The 23,592-nt window shown below is 48.5% G+C and overlaps 1 protein-coding gene across 2 annotated transcripts in view; it reads left to right on the plus strand.

Annotated features, from left to right (window-relative positions):
* Window positions 1-23,592, plus strand: part of SPG7 (SPG7 matrix AAA peptidase subunit, paraplegin) — a 46,385-nt gene that overhangs the window by 17,594 nt on the left and 5,199 nt on the right. The window contains exons 6-15 of one of the 2 annotated variants that reach the window (XM_075008922.1): window positions 230-332; window positions 2,125-2,250; window positions 2,846-3,008; window positions 4,394-4,567; window positions 11,542-11,666; window positions 13,203-13,305; window positions 14,319-14,429; window positions 19,120-19,235; window positions 21,577-21,733; window positions 22,803-22,966. In XM_075008922.1, coding sequence (XP_074865023.1) covers window positions 230-332; window positions 2,125-2,250; window positions 2,846-3,008; window positions 4,394-4,567; window positions 11,542-11,666; window positions 13,203-13,305; window positions 14,319-14,429; window positions 19,120-19,235; window positions 21,577-21,733; window positions 22,803-22,966 — 1,342 coding nt within the window. The remainder of the gene's footprint in view (window positions 1-229; window positions 333-2,124; window positions 2,251-2,845; window positions 3,009-4,393; window positions 4,568-11,541; window positions 11,667-13,202; window positions 13,306-14,318; window positions 14,430-19,119; window positions 19,236-21,576; window positions 21,734-22,802; window positions 22,967-23,592) is intronic. The other variant, XM_075008923.1, reaches the window with a different exon arrangement.

Genomic DNA, 23,592 nt, shown 5'->3' on the forward strand with positions numbered 1-23,592 from the left:
TCTGGGTTTTATCTGTTTACTTCTGTTATATAATTGTTGGGCATGTTATTTTTTTCAAAACATGTCACTTTCTCAGTCACTCCTCTGCCCGTACCTGCACTTGCAGCCTAACTGCCAGGACCTTCAAAATCCTGGAAACAGATAAGATTGAGTAATGTTGACTACATTAAAGTAACTGTCTTGTGGCCAGATGCTTAAATTTGTGTTTAACTAGTTGTACTCTTTGCAGTGCCCTTTATGCCCTGGGAATGGCCGCTGTTGGTGTAGCCATATTGTGGTACATTTTCCGCCTCGCTGGGATGGCAGGAAGGGAAGGAGGATTCAGCGCCTTTGTAAGTTTAGGTCCTAAATAATAGTTGTTCTAAAGCTCTTGGTTAGTTTCACACTTGCTGGCACAATTTCCTGCTGTTTCCCCAATAAAGTCGACAGCTGATGAGAAATTACTGATACCAGAGACTGTGCAGTCCTGTCCGATCTTGCATCTTTTCCTGATCAGCTGACTAGATTGTACAATAACTTGTTAGACTGGTGGCCGTCTCTGTGTTATGGCAAGAAGGGCTGAGCTCAGTGAAGTGTTATGCTATTTTCAAAACTCACTAACAAGTTGCAGCTGTGAATGGTGTATTTCATTTCATGCTGCCAACAAGCCTCCCTTATAGCGGTGAGTAGGAATCTCTGGGTTTTGCAAAATAACTTCTTAATTTTTAAAATACGCTTAAATTCTGGATTTCATTATGGGTTGGCATTCCTCCCTGCCTATACCCTGCTTGCAACATCAGTCAAATCCCTCCCTCTCAGTCAGCTGATGTAACTTGCATAAATCCCAGTCGTTGTTGCAGGAGTAGCAACTGAGGAGACCTCTGGAGGACAAGTGTGGAGAACCTAAATCACCCATTAAGATGGTTTCCAGCAGCCCCCTCCTGTGCAATCTTGATTTGCCTCTGGCTGACTTTTTTGTTTTTTTTTTTTGGATGGAGCAAAATGTAAGGGCCTTGGTGCTTCAGAAAGCTTTGAGTATAGGGGGCTTTAAGAAATAGATCCTGTCTTTGTGGAGGTGAGTGCAGTTAGCCCCTCGATATTTAACGCTCTTCAGTTGGAGAAGCCAGTAGGTCTGAGGGCCTAAACTGCTTCAAACTTTTTTCCTCATAAAATAAATAAATATATATTCTTGGGGTCTGTTTTCAGCACAGCATAATAGACAGTTACAGGGAGAGTGTTTAACTAAATTGTTGTTTTGACTGTCATTGTAACTTAACACTCACCAGGAGGCTAAAATGCACATCCTGTTCCATGTGAAAGCCTATCATTCCATTCCTGGGCTTTTGTGGAACAGTACCTGCGGCAGCGGTGCCAAATGACTATGATGATGTGTACATTTACAACAGAGCTTTGATGATAAATAACCAGGAGTTGATATTATTTCTCCAACCTATACCAGTGGCAGCTGGCCCAGCTATACCAAGGACTAGGGCCAAGAAGAATTAGAGCGAAGGGGTTCCTGATGAGCCTTGCAGATTTGAAAACAACAAGAAGTCCTGTGGCACCTTATAGACTAACAGATACTTTGGAGCATAAGCTTTCATGGGCAAAGACCCGCTTCATTAGATGCATCTGATGCAGCAGGTCTTTGCTCAGCAAAGCTTGTGCTCCAAAATATCTGTTAGTCTATAAGGTGCCACAGAACTTCTAGTTAGTCTGTATCTTCAAAACCAACTAACTCGGCTACCTTTCTGATACTTACAGATTTGGGCATTATACAGGTTTTGAATTAAATGCCATCAGTTGATATATGCGGGGATTACTGCAGGTTTCCTTTATGCCTGTCACTAGACAAGCATTGGTTAATTAAGCTATTGAGTCCCAGTACCAAACCCCATCATCCACAGGAGGAAACCTTTTCATGAAAATAAATTACTAAACATGAAGCCTAGAATCATTGTGCTCTGTTACAACTACTGCAAAGGCAGTGGGCACAGTAATGCGCTTCATGTCGGCAGATCATGCATAATACGTTCATATATTATGCCTTCCCCTGTTCAAAAAATAAAAAATTAAATAGTGGATTTCTCCATTCCCCTTCTCGGGACTGAGCCCTCAGAATTCACAGTGTGTTGTCCTCCACAGAACCAGCTTAAAATGGCTCGCTTTACCATTGTGGATGGGAAGTCTGGGAAAGGTATCAGCTTCAAGGATGTAGCAGGAATGCATGAGGCCAAAATGGAGGTGAAGGAATTTGTGGACTATCTGAAGGTAAAAACCTCAAATCTGCTTGGTACTAACAGGGGTGGAAGTGGAGGGAGCAAATCTGCCAGACAGCCCATGTGAATGCAACGTGATTCCAGCGGTTAATGGGTTTTTCATCTGCGTAAAACTGCTGCATGCAGGAGAGACAAGAGAAAGTGGTGGAGTCTCTCTCTCCTGAAAAAGTGTGTGTTCAGCTCCAGGGCAGTTTGGCTTGTGTCTCCTGTCCTTTGTGAATAAGATGGCTGCTGCCTGCAGTGCTTCACGTCTACTGCAATCTCCCACCCGGCCTTTCCCCCACCCAAAGTAAGAGAGGTAGTTCATTTGCCACTGGCATCCTGAGACGGTTTGGCAGCCTGGGCAGCTGCACTCCTTCTTCTTCTTTGTCTTGGGGCAATATTGAGCAGCCTCCATTTTAATGAGCTGGCCGTCTTCTGAGACTTTGGTCAGTGATAGAAAAAGCCAGTCTGTGTAGTCGACTCTGCAGCCAGTCTGCTGGTCCGTATGTTGGGAAAAGCATTCAGTGAAGCTATGCACAAGTCTTTTCTTTTGGAAGCACTGCTTTTGAGCCCGGGTGGCTGATGGAATTATGTTGTTGTTCTAGAGTCCAGAGCGCTACCTCCAGCTTGGTGCCAAAGTGCCCAAAGGTGCCTTGCTACTTGGACCACCAGGTTGTGGAAAGACCTTGTTGGCAAAGGCAGTGGCTACAGAAGCACAAGTGCCTTTCCTGGCAATGGCTGGCTCTGAGTTTGTGGAGGTAATAGGAGGTAAGTCCTCTGATCTTTTGTTGGAAAGAGATTATATAAATCAGTCTGTGGTGGGAGCACAAAAGGTTGCTGACACCTAGTGTAAGCATTACTGATATTTATGACAAGAAACAGAACTCTGTAGTTGTCTTTGTCTGGGATGTGTTTTGAGCAGGTCTGCGTGTTTCTGTAGAAGGTATAACAGTCTTTTATCCCAGACAGTGCCATTAGTCCAGCTATGAGACTATAAACTCCATCCCCCTCTCCCACTAATATTTAGAAGAGAGTTCTTATTCCTGTTGTGTACAGCAGACCATCAGAGAGAGTCTGACTTCCCCAGGCTCCTCAGTAACATTCCTTACTCCCTCCTTATAGGAACTTCATGCACCTTTGTTTCTGGTAGCACACACAGTTTCTGGTAGCGCACACAGGCTCTGGGCCAAAGAGCATTTACAGTAAACACTCCATTTAACAGACTACTGGGGGCCGAGGTGTCCGTTAATGCCAAAAGTCCACTAAATCCAAATCTGCAGGACTGTAGGCACCTTGCAAGGCACACTAGGGAGTGCTCTGTCCCAGACTTGGGAGGAACACAGAGCACTCAGGGGTGAGAGCTTGGCAGTGGGTTCTTTGCGCTGTTTACAGAGCAGAGCCTCTGGGCTCGCCTGCCACGAGCCACTCATCACTGGCCTAAGACTTGGCACTCCTGCAGAAACTAAGATTCCCTCCTCTGTCCCCAGCTACTCCTGGGTCCATTATTTCCAAAGTCTGTTAAATCAGGCTTCGCTAAATTGAAGGTTTACTGTACCCTAGAACGGTCCCTTCACTGGCTGCCCTGCCCTGCCCTGCCCTGCCCTATGCTTTCTTGTCTTGTCTTTTTCAAAAGCTAAAAACGCTCCCGTTGAGGCTGCCCTCATTGGTCATATCAGTGGATGGCTTTAATGCTATTTCCAGCCAGCAGGTTGGAACGATATATACCTGCCCCCCCCATCATTAAAGTACAGCACAAGGGCTTAGCTAAGCATTTAAGCTCGTTGCCCTGGGAAAGGTGCAGGAGTGTCTGTCTGTAGTTGAGAGTGGAGCTTTTCCGCAAGGAGCTGTGCGGACTGATGCGTCGAGGTCTGCTGAAGAGGCTGAGTGAGTGATCTGATGGGCAGAGACTCAGCCTACCTAGATCCTAGTCCCTAACCTGTGAAGTGACCTAGGTCGTGTGTTTCTCTGTACCTCTTTCCCCTCCCAGCCTTTTTCTGTCTTGCCTGTTTAAATTATACGCTCCTTGGAGCCGGGCCCTGGTGCTGTCTTGGTCAGGGCCTCTGGCTGCATCTGTACCACAGATAATTAAAGCCCGCAGCAGGTAAGGATTGATTCCCGCCATGCTGCTCTTCTTACTCTGTGGCCTTCTCTAGGTCTCGGAGCTGCACGAGTGCGGAGCCTCTTCAAAGAAGCCAGGGCTCGTGCCCCATGTATTGTGTATATTGATGAGATCGATGCTGTGGGTAAGAAACGCTCCACCAACATATCTGGCTTTTCCAACACTGAGGAGGAGCAGACCTTAAACCAGCTGCTGGTAGAAATGGACGGTTAGTATTCCTCTCACCCAGCCAGGGTTAAGGCCTTGTCTGCCTCTATAAGTGCTCAGCTTTTTAAACATGCATTTCCATGCCTACTGCTTATGTAGCTTTGCCATTCTCCCTATATTTGAATGATTTCTCTTTTTGTCCATTGACTTGAACTCCCATTTCCCCTTACCAATGTCTCCTGCTCCAGCAAGCTGCCACTCCTGCAATGCTCCCTGTCCAAGGCTACCACCCTCTAACCTTCCAACTCAAGTATTGTCTCCTGTAGATTCCAGGACAAGTGCAATCTATGGCTCCCGAACACCTGTAGGGAGAGGGACCCTGGCATAGAACCTTGGGCCTTTTTCACAGTTCTCAGGTGTCCATGTGGCCTCGCTTGACTTTGTTTTGACCTAGCAGGTATATCGCTCACTCAGGGGGTCGTAATTCAGGCTGTGGTGTGGTTTAATTGTGCAGTAAGTGCTCATGTCGGAGTCTGACCTCTAAGACCCTGTGAAGTCAGCAGTCCCAGAGCTCAGTTCAAGTCAGCTGGCACAGGCCAACCTTGGGGGATTTTAATTGCAGTGCAGATGTACCCAGAAGAGTTACTTTTTTGTTATGTGCTACTTGCTCCCCCTCCATCAGCTGCTGTATAGAGAGCGTGTCAGAGGGGAAGCAGAAGCAGCTGCATCACTTAAGCGGAGTGCCTCTCAAAGCCAAGAGCTTTATACTTTGTTCATGTTCTCCTCCCCTGCTCCCAGCCTGCTCAGGCATCCCCACTAAAATCCCTCTGGAGAGTCTTCTGAGTCCTCAGCTTTCATCTCACTCTCCCTCACCATGCTGTATCTTTCCTCAGTGGGCTGGAAGGTTTCACGTCATAGCAAATGTTCCTCTGTCTTTGGGAATCAGACAGGACTCTCTCCAGAGCCTGCAGTTGCTAGAAAATAATTGGAGACTTCTAGAAGAGACTTTAGACTTGATCCCTGGATCACTTGCCGAGCCTTCATCGGAGTTTAACATAGAACTGGAAAGAGGATATAATCGCTGGTTGCTCACAGCAGTGGGGCTAAAATATAAAATCGTCAGGCAAGCTCTGGAGGTAACTTTTGCATCATCTTGCAGCCTTCTAATAAAACCAAGGCAACGTGGGCTGGAGGAAGCCAGGCAGTCCAAAGACACTCTTAATGCTGCAGATAATTGTATTAGCTTAGAACTCTGTCTTCCCCCAGCGAGTGGATGGAGATCATTTACAGCCCTGAGGAAGTGAAGTAAGGCAAGTCTGCATCAAGGGCAGAACTGTGTTTTGAGGGTAACGTTTGGGACTAGCTAGCCATTAGATATTGTTTAATACTTGTTACAAGCTGTCCAAGGCAGATAATTTTAAAGCCTGATAGGATTTACAATTTAGTTGCCCAAGAGGGGCATGAGCAATGTAGTAAATTTCCTGTGCTGTCCTCTAATTTAGTCCCCACTTTCCTGGCATGGCTAGGAAGTCCTCCTCCAAGTCAGGGGAGACAGCCTTGTAGTTGACAAGCAAGCCCTGGGTGCCATTGCCCAGCCTCTGCATGTCTTTCTGGCTAGGCTCCGCCTGGTATCAGCTCTGCTTATTGCGGGAATTTACAAAGAGATTTGAGGGGGGTGAAGGGAAACATGCATTTGGCTGCTCTTGTTTGTAACAGGAGTCTGTCACCCCTACAGAACTTAACCAAGACCCGTACATGGCTCACCTCACACCTGAGTTGCGTTAACTCGTAGCTGAGTCGTATTACTGTAGAGCAGGGCAAGGAATGGATTTATCAGGGCTCTGCCTGGCAGGAATGGTTCAGATTCTAAGGTACATTTAGAGGGGAAAATCTCTTTTCTTCTGTTCAGAATAATGGACTCTTCTGCCTCCCCAGCTTGTCTCCATGCAAGAAATTCAGTGCAGCAGTGAGGCAGGAGGCACATTTATCTTCTGGGATCTGAGATTCCTGGGGTGTAGTCGGTCAGGGAGGAATTGGAGCTGGACTTGATTCTGAGTTCAGAACAGAGCAGCTTCCACAGTTGTAGCTCCACAGAGTTCCCGTTCCTCAGTGAACAGGCTGCCATTGAGGAGCAGTGTTCCCTCTGATTCTTTCCCTCCATGGGTGGAAAAAATTTTATGTGCACCAAGGCATGTGCCAGTGTGCACCACCATAGAAACACACACTGCTGCTCTGGTTGGGGGTGCTGTGGAATCAGCTGGGTAGCACATGGCTCTCTCCTGGGTGGCTGCCCAAGTGCTCAGCTTAAATATTGTGTAGGAGGGTGCTTTGATGTAAGGCTTAGATTCTTGGCAAGAGAAGTTGCACTAGCTACCCGCTAGTCAGAGTGCACCTCTGATTCTCCTGCCTCTCTCTCACAAGACAGCCGGTGATTATGGATTTATATTCTGAGGGGAGAGGAATTGAAGCTAGAGTACAGGATGGGGTGCAGAGGGTCATGGACTGCCCTCCTGTGTGGAAGGCCAGAGTGCCTCCGTTTCAATATGGCGTCTGTGAGAGCTCTGCAGTGGGAGGAAGTGAGCTGTAAGTCTGCCTTGAGCAGTCACACAGGTGAGTGCCATGTGCACAGCAAGGTCCTTGCGGCCAGTGGACAGTGTGCTGGTAGGACATCCCAGTATGAGATGCTGCATCCTGGTTAAGTAGAGGGTTGTCGAACCAAAATTAAGCTCCACATTCTGGGAGGTGTAGCCTTCCTGCTTTTGAAGATGACAGTGTCTGCCACCTCTTCCAGTTCATAGAAATCAGGTGTAGCCTTGGAGACACTGGTGGGTTGCCAGCTCTGAAATTAGAGCGCAGCTCTGTTATAGTTATCAGAAGATGAAAGATAAAATAGTCTCTATTAAATACATGCTTTGTAGAACGTCTTTCCTAAAGCACTAATGATTCTCTTCACACTGTTTCCATGGATTGTCTTCTGAAAAGAAATATTTACATTTATTATTTGTACTGCTTAGAAGTCCTAATCATAGACCGGTTCCTCAGTATGTCGGACACTAGACAGAGACCAAAAGACTGTCTCTGGTGCCCTGCGAGGTTGCAATTTGGGTATCAGATAAGAAACAGCAGCTAGAGACAGAGTGATGGCGGTGTTCAAGGAGACAGTGAAACGGTGGGTCAGCGTGATATGCCAAGATCTTAGCACACTAGCAGACTTACCAGTGGCAGGTTTTTTTTTGCAGGCATCACGGAAAAAATAGGATTTGAAGTAGAATGAGGTAGTCATGCAGATTTTCACAGGGAGCACCTCCCAAGCATGGGAGACCGCATCAGAGAAAACACAAAGGTGTGTGTTTTGAAAAATACATATGTGGGGATTGGAGACTAAGATGGACCAACTGAATCAACATCTTGAATCAACATTGTAATGGTGAATGAGAGATAACTGGTAGGTGTGAGGTGAGCCATGTAGGGTCTTGAAAGAGAAGACAGCAGCTTACATTTAATGTGGCAGAGAAGGGTGAGCCAATGGAGGGATGCACAATGAGTGGTGGGTAGAGAGATTGATGCAGTGAAAGAAACTGTCAGGGAGACTGAATTTGGCAACAGCATTCAGGATGGATACAGGTGGAATAAGAATGCAATTTTAAAAGGCCAGAGAAGGATGTTGCAGTAGCTGAAATGTGAGATGAGAACTTGGATGAGAGCTTTACCTGTTAGGCTATAAATAGTATGGCTTATGAATAATTACAAGTGCAAATTAGTAGTCTTGGGAAGAAAAAAAAATCCAAACCCAGCTACAGAATGTGGGATAACTAGCTAAGTCTTATTCTTTCTGGGAGGAATGGAAGGACTTTAGGGGATCACAGATGGAATATTAGTCAACAGTGTTATGCAGTTGTAAAAAAGCTAAATTCCTGGGGTGTACTGAGAGAAGTTGTCATGTGTAAGATACAGGAGTTAATTGTTCTGTTCTGTTTGCCACAGGTGAGTCCTCAACTGAAATGCTGTGTCCAGTTCTGGATGTCACCCTTTAGGTAGGATGCGGTTAAATTGGAGAGAGTCTAGAAGAGAGCAACACAAATTATAAAAAGTTTAGAAAACCTGATCTGGGAGGATAGGTTTGAAAAAACGAAAACAAAACTGACTTGTTTAATATTGAGGGGAAAGAACACTCAGGAAGGGACCTAGTAAGTCTTCAAATATGTTAGAGTAGCATGGCTGGTTGCTCTCTGCTAAAGACAGAACAAGAAGTAGAGAGTGTAATCTCCAGCAAAGGAGATTTAGTTCAGATATTAAGGTAGATAAGCTCTGAACAATTTTCCAAGGGAGGTGGTGGAATCCCCATCATTGGAAGTTTTAAACAGCACAAACATCTGTCTGGGATGATCTGTGTTTAGTTCTTTGTCAGATCAGAGAGCTGGATTATATGACTTCTCAGGGTCCTGTTGAGCCCTATGTTTCTGATGTTTCTATAGGAAAGGCTGTATCTCAGATCATATGCGGAGAGGATCTGAAAGGTTCAACATAACGTGGACGTGAGGATCTAAGATGGATGCCTGACTTATGCTCCGGGTTAACAGGCAGGGTGGTGGTGGTGTCCTCACTGATTGTGAGAGGAGGAGGGGGCAAGGAGGATTAGGAGCTCTGCTTTAGTTATGTTGAACTTGAGCTGACCCTAGACATCAATGAATAGGTGTCAGAGGCAAGTCAAGGATATTTTGGACAGAAGAGTTAGGTTGGAGCAGAGAGGTAAATCTGGGAGTCATAGAATAGCTCACACTTGTGTTTGTGACTGAGATTACCCAGAGAGAAGCTGTAGAGGAAGAAGTGAACGGGAGCAAAACACAGCCCGTTGGAATCCCCACCAGATAGGTAGAGTGTGGTCAGGCAGATCATTGGAAGGGGCACAGTGAAGGAGCAGTTAAACCCAGCTAAACTGTGTGAGTGCAAGTTTGTATTTTCTTAATTTCACAGTGCATTCCAAAGAATGATTGACGTTCCTCACACGTACAGGTGACCTTGGTCTCTATCATATCTGCAGCGGTGTTCTTCATGTTCTGGTCATGCAGCAAGGGAAGAATAGAGCACTGATCAAAGATGCATGGTGTTGTATTTATACGTAGCTGTTTAAATTGCCTGGCAATATTCCTAGATTTAACTTTTTCTCAGAACAGTGAATTTTCTAAGCACAAACAACTACACACCAGACAAGGAAGCACAATCCTACAAATCTTCTGAAATGTATGGCTAGATGGGACGTTTACGGCCAAGGTCCTATCCAAGCTACGCGAACGTTCACGCCAGTTACACTTTTCAGAAGCAGTTATTTTCCCTGGGTCTGTGGCCAAAATCTCCTTCATCCTAGGTTTTGTGGTTGAGCCACTTGTTGGCCTGACAGCTGCTCTGCCCCCTGTTCATTGGCTGTGGGTCTGGGATGCTGTATGTGTCGGGCTGAAGCAGTCTGTTACAACAGGGGTGGGGGATGCATGGGACTTGTTAAATCAACCAAATCTTCACCATTTTCTTAAAATGGCTTATCTCTCGAGTGCTGCAAGTGCAGAAGTTTTTCAAGGTGGATCCCCAAGACTACCTCTGAATCACTGTCTCGGACTCTTAGGTGTTGCTTTTGTAGATTGTTCGTTGTGACTGATGTTTGCATGCTGAGGCCAAAGCCTGTTAATAGCCCTGTGACATGTTGGGAGCATTAGTAAGATTCAAGGCTGCTGATGTAGATTTCCTGGAGCAATGCATTTCCCATCGGGACCCAGATTGAAAGCAAGTGTGACAGAGGATGATACAAGGAAGGTGCAGTTAGTGTTTTTGTTGTTTGTGAGTTTGTTTTTGTTCTAAAATCTGACCTATTTCAAGACTGCATCTTCCCAGCTACAGAGCAAATGATGTGCTGTACGTGGTAATCTTGCCCTGTGAATAGAGCTTGTTAGCCCCCAGGGATCTGCTAGTCTCTCTGCTTATTTATCACACTCTAAAGTGCAGTTTAATACATGACCCAAGAATGATTGTGCTTCATGCTTTTCAGGAGCTCATTTGGAAGTTTTGTTTTGTGTAGAGGGGAGGATAAGGGAAGAACTGAAGTTTGCTTTGGAACAAGCTGCTTTTTTTTCTATAGGGCTAGTCTCCTGACTTACCTATAACCGTAAACTCTCCAATGAGCTATAGGATATTGACTCCTTTTGCAGCTTCATGGTTGGAACTCTGGAGAGCGAGAGCTTTCCAGGCTTGTGTTCGTAAGAGCGTGTGACTTGGGAGTGAAGGAGGTGAACAGTGCCTACCTCATACCTTCCCCTGGCAGCCAGCAGCATGCCTGGCAGCTTTGAGGGCTGTCAAGGTCTGCAGTGGCAAGACGAATGTATTAAAGTGACCCATGACCATGGGTATCTGTGCACCTGAAGGAATATAATAAGCAGTATGGCCTGGTGCCTTGACATGGCACTTCTGCTCTCCCCTATGCTACACAAACCACACCCCTTCGTACCCTTCTCCTGCTTTTGCTCCCTGCCTTCTCTGAGGCCCCCGACACGTTAAACCCTGCCTTCCAGGCTCCCTTCCTGCAGGCCCCTCCTTAAAACACACCACCTTGCCGGGTTTGTTAGCCCTAACACTATCCTTATCAGCCTGGAAACAAAACCCAGTGCATCTCATGGCTGTGTGTGCTGAGTGTCGCTGCTCAACCACTTTTTGTTGCCTTCTGTCCCTCCTCTCTCCCTGGTTGTTCAAACTCGAAGCTCTCTGGGCTTGGACTCTGTACCTGTGTATAGCGCATCTGGAATGCTGCTGTTTACTGAGGAGTGCAAGGAAAGGTCAAAATCCATAAACCACGTCTAACTGCACGCTGGCCAGCCAGAGTCCTCCCTTCATACAAATGGGGTCTCTCTCGCCTGCCACAGAGGGTGCCCCAGATGTACTGTGGCTTATGATTGTAAAGCTATGGATGAAATTCTCCCTTTCCCATCCTATCCCACTGTGTATTAGGTACAGAAACCCCTCACCTTTATTGTTGCTCTTGTTATGCTGCAGGAATGGGGACCACGGATCATGTCATAGTGTTGGCCTCCACCAACCGGGCTGACATCTTGGATAATGCTCTGATGAGACCCGGGAGGCTTGACAGACACATTTTTATTGATCTTCCCACACTCCAGGTATGTGTTCCCTCCCACTACTTGCAGTTCGCTTCAAGGCGGTAGTGGGAACGGCAGTCCTCTGTTGGCTGTCTTAGCTCTGGTGTCCTAAGCTAAAGACCCAGTACACGTTAATGCATTTGCCCACGGTCCAGAAGATTCCATGGTATCTGCACTTCCTTTGGCTCCACTCTTGTCTTGTCCAAGAGCTGTGCTTTGGAATTCTCCTTTTGATGTGGAGGCAGCAATTTTATGCATTTCTGTATCCTGTTTCCATGAAACTAGGAGCTGCCTAAACTGGGTCTCTAGCCAAGGCTGCCTGTCTGGGCAGAGGCCAGGCTAGTAATGTGCCTTCGCCATGCATGGCTGTGTTTACCTCCAGCGCTTAATTTGTGCTGGGCCCTGCCGGGGCTGAGCCCCAGGACCTTTATGCTTTGGCAGTTCATAATCTCAGCATTCCTGGGCTTGCCGTGACAACCGTGAAAGGGGGAAAAAATTGCCTGAGCTCCAACTCCTCTATTAATCACTGGTTCTCTCACTCTGTCTTGCTTGTGTTTGGATGCCCTCTCTTCCGTGCAGCCTTCTTGGAGCACATATCCTCCTGAACCATGAGCAGTTTCAGATCCATGGAGCGGTGGGAATCCTATGTGTTTGCCAGGCTGGCACTTACAACAGAGTCTGGATACAGACTCTGAAAGCATCAAGCAAAACTCTCGCTTCCAGCAAAATGTCTCCTCCTTCCATCTGCCCCTTTACCATCATCCAGGAACTTTCCTTTCAAAATACCTTAAATGCCTGAAACAATCTGGCTCTGGAAACATGAACTGTGCAGCTGCCCCAAAAGAGGAGGGGAAAATCTCCTGGCAAGGGAACTCATTGTTTTAATCAGGACCTCCTGGACCAGCTGAATGAGTCACTCTTTGGCACCTCTCCAACCCTCAGCTAGCCCCACCCTCCCCAACTTAATCTAGGAAATGGCCACATGCTTCACAGAATTTGAGATGTCTTTGTGGTGACAGGGAAACGAGTAGGATTTTGGGCTGTGCGTTCCTGATTCCTTTGCTCCAAGTGCTGGGCTGTTAGAGATTGTGAAAAACCAGCATCAGAGAGATAGCCGTGTTAGTCTGTATCTGCAAAAACAATGAGAGGTCCTGTGGCACCTTATAGACTAACAGATTTTTTTGGAGCGTGAGCTTTTATGGGCAAAGACCCACTTTGTCAGATGCATGTATCAAGATCAGTGAGGGTGGAGGTTGGGAGTTCCCCTTGAAGAGAGAAACCTGTGACTCACTGTAAGCTTCCATACCTTTGTCCTGAAGTAGAAAGCACTCTGTCTCACTGGTGAAACTGAAACTGGTAACTGCTTCGAGGGCTTGAAGCAGCAGGGCATCTCTGCCCTCTTGTGGCTGTGTTCTCATCACAGCTTTCATAATACCCGTCACTTGTGCTTTGCTAGCTGCCTGCTCCCTCCCATTCTCACAGCTGGGTGCGGTGGGTCCAGGTTGCTGGGTTGGAGTGCTGCCCCCTCCATGCAAACCCTCTGTCTTGTTGTTCTAGGAGAGAAGAGAGATCTTCGAACAGCACCTGAAGAGTCTGAAACTGACCCAAGCTGGCAGCTTCTATTCCCAGCGCCTAGCTGAGCTCACCCCAGGGTTCAGTGGTATGAGACATGCTTGTTCCTTAGGCGGGGTTGACAGGCTGTAAAGTGCTCTTGTTTGTCAGCTCAAGGGTTGGCTCTTTTGGCCGCACCGTCCCTTACACTGTGTACTGGTCTGAGAAGAGTTCTGCTCTCTCCGCTCCCTCACTTAGTGAGGTGGTGAGAACCTGTGCAAACTCTTGAATACAAATGTGTGTCTGGATGTTTTGCCATCCCTGAAGGTTTTGGACTTCCTGGTGCTTTCCACCTCACTTCAGCACTCATGACCCAGATTCCCATGAGAAAGAGCTGCTGCTTTCGCTTCTTCCTGATTGCTGTTGCAGATGGGCTGCTCTCCTTCAGCCCGTCTGCAACAGCAACCTGTAAATCAATTAACACTTGAACAAAAATAATTGGCTGCTCAGTAGAGGCGAGTAAAGGCTACTCTGCATAGCAGGGTAACATCAAACCAGTCTCCACGTTCCCACACCCCGGAACTGTTTGGACTGTAGCTTCTGACCATGGGACTCCAAGGCTCCTGTTTGCATAGATTTTGTGGAATACCCTTGCTGGGTTTCCCCTCTAAGAGGCCCCAACATACTGCCTCTGTTGTGACTTCTTGCAGCAGCTCCCTTCTTCTGCCCTCACTTGTGCATGCACAAACTCAGAACAGATGTTTCCCTCCTGTGGAGAGGTTTGTGCAGTTGCTGTCAGAGCAATGCAGTGGCCTGTGCCACTCTGTCTGCATAACGCCTCTGCTGCTGAGAGACAGCCAGGGCTTTCACCCTGCCAGCCAACTGAGCTCCAGCATGTACAGCAGCTCAGAGCTAATTGTTGAGCTGACCGTATTATTTAAATCTAACATAAGCAACACAGACAATGTTCATGCTCTCTTCCCAGGGAACAAAGGGAGTTGGTGATAGAGACGTATTTCATTCCCAGAGAGCCTCTGCCAGATTTGCACTTGCCTTTTCTGTCCTGTGCCCTTCGGCCCTCATTACAAAATAAAAGCTTGATTTGTTAACTCTCATCTGTAGGCGCTGACATAGCGAACATCTGTAACGAGGCTGCTCTCCATGCTGCAAGGGAGGGCTATAAATCCATTGACACTTTCAACTTTGAGTATGCTGTAGAGAGAGTCATTGCAGGTAAGAAGCCCTGACCTGGTCTTACACTTTCTAAGGCCTCCATGGTGCTTGCCATGTCTTCCGGTTCTTGGTTCTTTCGTGGGCAAAGTTCTAGCAGGAGAGATGGTTCTGCTCTCCCCTTAGAACAGTAGGGCCTCTGGAGTCCTGCAGCTGCAGAATTATTTGTTTATCCTTTTAAAAATGCGTTTAGCTTTTATGGGGCAGAGAACTTTCCAAACCTGAGCCCAAACTGATCGTTCTCTTCTGAGTCTACAGACACCCTGAAACAGTAGCTCTGAGGTTCAGTCTGCCCCTACCGCAGTAGGCCCTAGGACAGGGCTGGGTAAAATGCGGCCAATGGACCAAATGTGACCTGCCAAGCTGTCAGATCCAGCCTGCGGGAGCTTCTGCCAGCTCCCTGCCTGCTCCACCACGCTCAGGCCTCAGAACAGCTGCCCACAGAGCCACTCATGCTTCTCTGAATGCTGAGTGCATAGGGTTGAGGAAGCAGAGGCATCTCACTATGCCCCTGTCCCCAGCAGTGTCCACTGGCTGGTTTCTAGCCAATAGGGGATTCCTGTTTGCAAGACAAAGCAGCATGTGAAATATCCCGTTAGTGTTCGGTTCAGAGCACCACACGTGGCCCCAGTAGGTGCTCTGAGCAGGTGTGGTGACGTGGAAGGCAGGGACCCTGGCTAAGGTGCCTGCTGGCTGGGAGCTGCCCAGGTGAGCACCTCCCAGCCAGAGTTTGCCTCTGGCACCCCAGCCCCTCCCTCACCCAACTCTCTTACCCCCTCACTTCTGCACCCCCTCCTGTACCCATATCCCATGTAGTCCAAACCCTCTGCACCCATCCCCTTTTCCAGACGTTGTACCTCCTCCTGCATCTCTCTTCAAGATCACAACCGCCTTCCAGACTTTGCACCCCAATTCTCTGTCCCTGGTCACCACCTAAACTCCTGCATCCCCTCCTGCAGCCCTCCTCCAGGTCAGAATCTTCTCCTTCATCCAAACTCTCCCCCAGATCCCACGCCCCAGACCCTTACCCCATGTTCCCTTCTGCACCCAACTTCCATCCTGGACCCCATACCTCCTCCATTTGTATCAGAAACAAGTGCAGCCCTTGACCACTTCGCAAATCCTTGGAGTAACCCCCATAAAAATTATTGACCACCCCTGCCCTAGGGTAACTCTGAAACCTGAGGAGGACAATTTACATGTTTTTTGTGTCCCGTCCCCCCCCAGTTTTCTTTACCTTTCTAAAAAGAAGCCTTAGGTGACCATCCTATGTTCTGGGCATCTGCTACATAACTATCAGTAGCAAAATCATGCAAGGGAGCTGCCCCCTCCCTAACAGCCATAAAAAGAGGTGCTTTGCAGCATGCCTGTAAAATTAACAAATCTAGGTTCTGGTGGACCAAGTGGGATGAGCTCTGAAATGGAGGAGCCCTTGCAGAGATGAGGGTGCCAGTACAGCACAGGTGTGAGCTCTTCTGTAACCAGATCCCAAACCACTGAGGACTTGACTGGTTCAAACAAAGCCCTGGAATTCCATTGGGAAGCTAATGCAGATTGTGGAGCGTTGGCTAGGGTTCTGTTGCCCTGATTATTTTGTAGCTGAAATGCACAAATAACGCTTTTATCCCACAGTCCCAAGCAGACTGCCATGCTTTCCCAGGTGCCAAAGTCAGAAATGTCCCCAGTGAGCTGGTTAAATTTCAGACTCTCCTCCCCAGGCCAAAAACTCCCACAATGCAAATGGCGTGTTGTGTACATAACAATCTGCAGCACGCTGAAAAGGTGGGAGCTGAGTATGTTTAATATCAGAATAAGTCATGGACTCCAGTGTACTAACGATAGTATTCCATTTGAATTCAGTAAAAACCTCTTTGAATGTAACTGGAACCGCCAAAGACTTTTGAGTTTCCTGCACTGGAGTGCTGCAGAACTTGGGTCTCCTCTGCTGCAGAGCACGCACCGGTTTGATTGGGAGAATGTAACTATTTGGCAACCTGCATAGTACAATGCTACTGTAAGAGGTGTAATATTGGACACGCAGAAATGGCTGTATGACTACCTAGTGAGGTGCTTTGCTGGATGGTTATGGCCCAACATGAAAACATTTCTACTGGGCAGCTGTAAGAACTGTGGTTGACTATGGTTTCACCTACCTTATAAGCACTGTTCCCCTCGAGAATTCTGGGTAATTCTTACACACTTGCACAAAGCCAAAGGTCCAGCTGCTTAGCGGTACCAAATGTGGCCCGGGAAGGTCTGTCTGAGTTGCTTTGCAAAGGCCGAAACCAGCAAAGGCCAGTGCTTGCTTCAGCTTCCCCTGTGGTACAGTTGCTGCCTCAGCTTGAGAAAATGCCAGGATTCTTGGGGAATGGGCTTAGGTGTGGGGTTTTCCTATGGTGCCTTCCCCACTTGCACCCCAAATGTTACACGCTCATTGTGACACGTTTGCTTCCCTTTTAAGCTAAGGGCTGTGATGGAAATCTGAGATCACAGGGCTTTGAGTCACTCACTGAACAAACTGAGTTTCTTAACCAGTGGGACTGTAGCTCTTTGAGGTATGGGAGGCGGGGACTTACATGTGCTGTCAAGTACAAAAATACTTCATGGTACTGCTGCTCTCTTAACCGTTCACACACAGCAATGTCATTGCTGGCCTTGCCTGAAAAGGAAGCAGACCTCCAGATTTCCCGCTAACTTTTTCCATCCTTGTGTGGAATAAATTTTATGTGCAGTTAAGTGTGTGCAGTTGTGCACCACTATTAGAAATGTGCTGTGGGTGCTCAGCTCATCGTCTGGGTGGCACCGGAATCTCTCCTGGGTGGCCACCCAAGTGCTCAGCTTAGAGGGAGCACTGGAGACATCATCTCACTGGTCGTGTTTTTGTTTCAAGGAGAGTTCTCGAATCAAAGGAAGGGACTTAGCAGATGCTGAAAGTCACCTCAACCTTAAACCCTTTGCTTTAACAAGGGGGAAGGGGTAAAAGTGCTTTTTGAATGCTAATCACTACGAAGGCTTCAAGCCTGGAAATGAGTCAGTCTGTGAGTCATGGCCTGGGATGAGGGAGAGTGTTTTGAGAAGATGGAGTAGTGCCTAACAGGCCCCATTTGGAGGGTGCCAGCAGAGAGCGTGGCTGTGTCTGTGGTGGAGGTACCTTTTACAGCCTTGACTGCCTGTGGATCCCTGCTTAGTGTTGCACTGGAGCAGCATTTCAGGCATTCTCCACTCCTAAACAGAGTCGAAACAAGCCCTCTGGGGACTCTGCTAGACCAGGCTGGCTTTATTTGAAGGAAGAAGCAATTATGCAGGAACATCCTGTGCTATTGTGAAGAGTTTCATACCATCTCTCTCCCTGGTGGGCTGACAAGTAAATGCTTCAAGAATTAAATAATAAACAACCCAACCTGCATTAAAAGATGATTAAGGGACTGGCCTTCTTTTGATTAAAATTTCTATTCTGATTTGAAGCTGCTATTCCAAACCCAAGATGTCTTGTGAGACGTGGTTCTTGCTGGGATCCCTGAACCGTGATTCTACAAAACATGTGACTGTAATGTTTGTTTCTTGGTTGAAGTAGGCTTTTGCCTTTCTCTTAATGTATTTGAAGCAGAGTTTTTTTCCCCAGGTGTCATGCAAAATCTGTGCACTACTGATGTTCTCCACTGAGCCCCTTTTGCCCCCTGCAAATCCTCGCAACATGCAGAGGCATCTGCTTTAAAATATTGGCACTTTTGTGCAGCAAGCAACATGCACAGTACATACAGTCCCATGTTCTGCAGCTAGCTTGTTTTCTGCGCATACGCTACAAGTCTGACTTTCACTCAGTATCTCTTCCAAATCCAATTTCCAGTTTACGGTGCATTGGCATGGAAAATAGACAATAAAAAAAACCTACTTTTTTTTTTCTGATTCCAAAAGCTCATCCCCATGCTGTAAGGATTTACACTCTTTCATGTATAACCAGAATGGAAAATGTCCCTGGATTTGCACTAAGCTTTTGTGTGGAACCTTGTTCTTGCACTGTATTAATGTTTCTAGTAGACCGAATCCTCCGATGGGGACCCTTTCTGTGGCAGATGTTTACGATATAAACAATTTGCATTTCTGCGATGTCTCCTATCTAAGGTGCTCCAGGGCTTTACAACCAAACTAAGCCTCTGAATACCCCTACTAGCTTAATGAGTATCTTCATCTTGCAGTTGGGGAACTAAGACAGGGAAAAGTAGGTTGGCCAAGGTTACAGAGAGTCTGTGGCACAGCTGATCCCTGATCTGAACCTAGGCCTGTGCTTAGACAGGTGGTGAGAATCTATTAAAGTGCGGCTTAATTCAGCCCTTTGAAAAGAGAGGAGAGAGATCTCAGCTGAAACCGTCTTATGGTTCAGTTCAGTGCAGAATGAAATAGCCTGTGCTTCGGGCTGAATTCTTCCAAATTCAGATGTGTAATAGACACAGCCATGTGGATAACTAGTACAGTGACAGAGGGCACCTTTTTAATAGCGTGTAATTGAAGCGGTGTTGCTTTTCCATCTGGACAGAGTGGCAGGGCAGGAAAGCATAATGAGCTCACTGTTACAGTGCGCGCTTGGTTGGCTTGTACAGCGAGTTGGGAAAGAGAGTGAATGAATGCTGAGCTGGTGACAAGTGTGGGCCAAGAAGACTTCTTCCCACCTGAAGTTCTGTCCCTGCTTCTCCAGGCACTGCCAAAAAGAGTAAGATCCTGTCGCAGGCGGAGCGGAGGGTAGTGGCATTTCATGAGTCTGGTCATGCACTGGTTGGCTGGCTGCTGGAGCACACAGAGGCTGTGATGAAGGTAAACTGTCTGCTGTGGATTAATAACATAGTTCACTTCAGGAGTGGGGAGAAGTCCCTTGGGATTCCAGTTAAATGCATACTGCTCATTCTGCAACAATTTGTGCTTTCCTCTGCTGCACCATCTCTTACCTCCTGTGAACATGGTTACAATAACACTGTAGTAACACCACCAAGTGCATGATTGGGAAATCATTGTCCGACCCCATTGATAATGGTAATGTAGTGCACTTTGTGCTGTTAGTCTAGGTAATCATCTTCAGCCATCGTCTTACGTTTCAAAGCTGAACTGGAAGTGGTCACAGACCACAGCACTAAAAGGGACTAAAATCTACTTACAATGGCTCCTTGATTTGTATGTCCTGCTCTGACACAAAGCGCGCTCTGTGTGCGCGTACACAGCCTTCCTTTCCCAGCGATGCCTTGCCAGCGCGTTGGAGAGCTATCTGGTGGGTCACTGTGTGACTCTGGTTCAAAGGGATGCTTTCTGAGCCAGGTGGGTTTGTTGGCCCCGACTCAGGAGGCAATCCCTAGGAAAGGGCTTCCTTTCAGAACTGCAGGGCTGCATTCTCCCTTCTTTCCCCCACCCCAGAAAGTCCTAACCTCACAAGAAATTATCTCACAGCATCAGAGGCTCATGTACATTACACGAGCTCTAAACCCAGTCACATAGTGCTTCTTTGCGCTGGTAAACAACTACGTCAGCATTTTAAATGCTCTTCTGAACAATGCCTGTTTAATATACAGGTGGTCCCCAACTTACGAAGACATCGACTTACAACCATTTGTACTTAGGACCAACCTCCAGCTCATCTCCCCCAGCCGGGGGCTCCAGTTGCATGCCTGGGGCTCCCCTCCAACCCACACGGACCCTGCTTCAACCGCCGTACCCCAACCCTCCCACACACCTGGGCCTCAACCCCCCTCGCCGTGCCACAACCCCCATGTGACCCCAGATCTCTCTCTCACACACCCCCACGCAGCTGGCTCAGCACACACACGGCTCCAACCTGTTTCCTACTCGAGCACGCCAGCCCCGGTCAATCCCTCCCCCGCCTGGCTCAAACTCCCTCCCCGCCGCAGCCTCAGCTCACCCCTCCATGCATGGAGCTCTGACTTCAACCTGTGCCTGGGGCTCCAGCTCCGAGCCCCCGCCCCTCTACTCAATCACCTTGCCCCATTGCACCCCCCGTTCAACCCTCCCATGGCCCCAGCTCACCCCACCACCCCCATGCTTGGAGCTCTGGTTGTCAGCTGCTGCAGGCATGCGCAGGGGTTCTATCCCCCCTGCCAGCTCAAAACCCCCCCGCCCCAGTTCACTCCATTCAATCCCCTCTCTGCCCGGCTCAACCCCCATCCCCAGCTGACCACCCCCCCACACACACACGCTGGGCTGTGAGCCACCAGCACGCACGGGGCACCAGCTGTCAGCCACTGCAGGCACATGAGATTCTACCCCCCCACCAGCTCACCCCTCCACCCCAGTTCCCCTGTTCAGTCCCCCACAGCCCCAGCTCACACTCCTTGGCACCTGGGGCTCCAGCTCCAACCCCTCTACCCACCACCCCCGCAGCCCCAGCTCCAACCCCCTGCTGTTTGGATCCAACCCCCTGCAAGCCCCTGCTCAACTGCACCCTCCCACCACCCCTGCCACCCTAACCCATCCCAGGCTTAAGCCCTCTGCCCCCTCCCAGGGCCCCAACCCAAGCCCTCCCCGAATTACGTGAAGTTCAAGGTACGTGAGGGCTGCGTGGAACACAACCCTCATGTACCTTGAGGGATTACAGTACAAGGGTATTTCCAACTGTCGATCAAATCGAGTTACGACCAGGTTTTCAGAACATAACCTTTTTGTAAGTCGGGGACTATGTGTACAACCAATTCCTGCTTGTCGTACTAACTCTGGAAATCCCGGTAATTTCAGCAGGCCATGTTGACAGATGTGAAATGAGCTGAATTTGGTGGATGGTCTCTTTCAAATCACTTTGGGATTTGGAGGATTCATTGACTAGTTGACAGTTACCCAAAGATTAGTTTGCAGGTCTCAGTCCTCCCGGCTTTTCTCTGTAACATCAGGAAGCACAGTCATGATGGTAAATCCTTTCACGTGACAATACTGCCGAGGGACTTTAGGTCACCCTTTGACCGCTTGTGCCTACGATATCAAGCATCTGTGACAGTGCTTGATATCGTAGGCACTTTCTTTCATATAAATACACCCCAGGGTGTCTCTCAAACCCCAGGTTAAATAGTGGCTCTGGATAGCTTCCTTTCCTCCCTTCTTGGATTCTGTTTGTAGCACCTGTTCTCTGAAACGGGCAGAGGCTGTTCATGTGTTGCAGGTTTCCATAGCCCCTCGGACAAATGCTGCTCTGGGGTTTACACAGATTCTCCCAAAAGACCAGTACCTCTTCACCAAGGAGCAGCTGTTTGAGAGGATGTGCATGGCCTTGGGAGGGAGAGTGGCTGAAGCCATCACCTTTAACAAAGTCACGACAGGTGAGGAGGCAGAGGCTTGCGTGTGGTGGCCCAGGTGAGGTGCCCCGTTAACAGGGCCTTTCCCTTGCATAGAAGGGAGATTGGGCTTTCAGAGGATGTTGGCCTGTAAGGAACTGTTAGTAGACACTCCTGTACAGATTGGAGAGCCTCAGCTGCCTGCTCTGGTAACAGCAGCTGAACAAGTCAAGAGGATTACCTCCAGTGTTGCGTGGGGGAGTGGTGTGAATCACTGCAATCCCACCGACGGGTGTGGTTTTCAGCATCAGCCTAACTCTGCCCCCATTGGGACCAGCAGTTCAGATCCTGTAGGGGTAGATCAGAACAGACCTAGGCTATTGCTGAGCAAAAGTCTTGGCAGTCTGGCTCTTGCCCCCTGTGCCCTAAGGGCTCTGGCTCCAGCATGCTGTAGGGATGAGACGCCTAGCGCTAAGTTCCCCCTAAGCAGACATGCAGCTTCCTGTTAAGCCTCTTTCTCTGGCCATTAAGCCCCAGGGGGAGGTGCCTCTCCCCAGGGCCCAAAGCTGCCACGGCCAAGGGAAAGGTGCTCCTCCCCTGACCCTAGCCATGGGTCAGCTCTGTGCTGAGCTGCCAGGGAATCAGCCAGGAGCAGGTCTGGCTCCCAGGTGGGGGAGCCACACCCCCATGCCACTCTTAGCACTGTCTGTGCCCTCTGATTGGCCAGTTGCCAGCCAGTGGGAGCTGTGTGGGATATGCTTGCAGGTGAGACCAGTGCACATTGAGTGCTGTGGGGCCTCATACTCCTCTGCCCCCCAAGGAGCCAGACCTGCTGGCCCCTTCCAGGGCACAGCATGGTCCCAGGCAGCTTGCCTTAGTGCTGCTGATCAGAAGCTGCCCAGGTGAGCATGAGGCCTAACCCCAAACCTTCTGCCCCATCCCCTTGGCCCCATGCCTGCCACCCACTGCACATCCGCAGAATGACTTGTGATGCGACACAGTGACCTAGGGCCTTATTGCTCTGAACACTGACATGCGGGGGGCAGGGCTTGTGTGCTAGAGACGCACCAGTTGCTATACCTGCCCTGAGTTCCTGTCTCACTGTCTGTTTCAGGAGCGGAGGATGATCTGAGGAAGGTGACCAAGATAGCTTATTCGATGGTGAAGCAGTATGGAATGGTGCCCACCATTGGGCATCTCTCTTTCCCGGAGCTGGAGAGCACACCTGGCATAGGTCGGCGCCCCTTCAGCCAAGGGCTTCAGCAAATGATGGACCATGTAAGACTCTTTGCCTGGGAAGCTTCCCTTTTGTTCTCTGCTGCTGTTCCTTCATTTACAAAAATGATTTTCACACAAAACCTGAAATCCAATCTGCCGTGTTCACTGGCCATTTAGAAGTGAACGCCTTGAAGTCAGCACTGGTTGGTTCTGTGTCCTCTTGTTAGGAACATTCACTGAGTCAGTCCCACGGCAAAATCAGGTGAAGCTGCAACCTCTGCATTAGTGGTGCTGCTGTTTCAAACTTCAGCTTATTGCCAGACAGTAGGCTTCCATGTATGAAACCTTAACCTATGCAAAGAGTTGCAGTCATTATTTAAACTTAACCTGGGTCTTATGTGATGGGGAAGAGTGGGGGGCCAGCATCAGGAGGGGTGGCTATATGACTAATTTTTTGAGTGGGGAAAGGGAAACAAAATAATTTGAGAGGGACTGTGAGAGGGTGAGTAGATGCCTGGACAGGGAATGATGCTGTGATTATCTGAGCGTCTCCACCCCCTCACAGTCTTGTGCAATAAATAATACTAGTCAGTGTGTGGATCACAAGGACATGGGTAGCTGCAGACACCAAGAATAGAATTTTGATTTCTAGGTCCCTTGGGCACCCTGGATGAGGGATGGAGCAA

Source organism: Carettochelys insculpta, chromosome 14 (assembly GCF_033958435.1).
Source record: "Carettochelys insculpta isolate YL-2023 chromosome 14, ASM3395843v1, whole genome shotgun sequence".
In the NCBI taxonomy this organism is placed as follows: Eukaryota; Metazoa; Chordata; order Testudines; family Carettochelyidae; genus Carettochelys; species Carettochelys insculpta.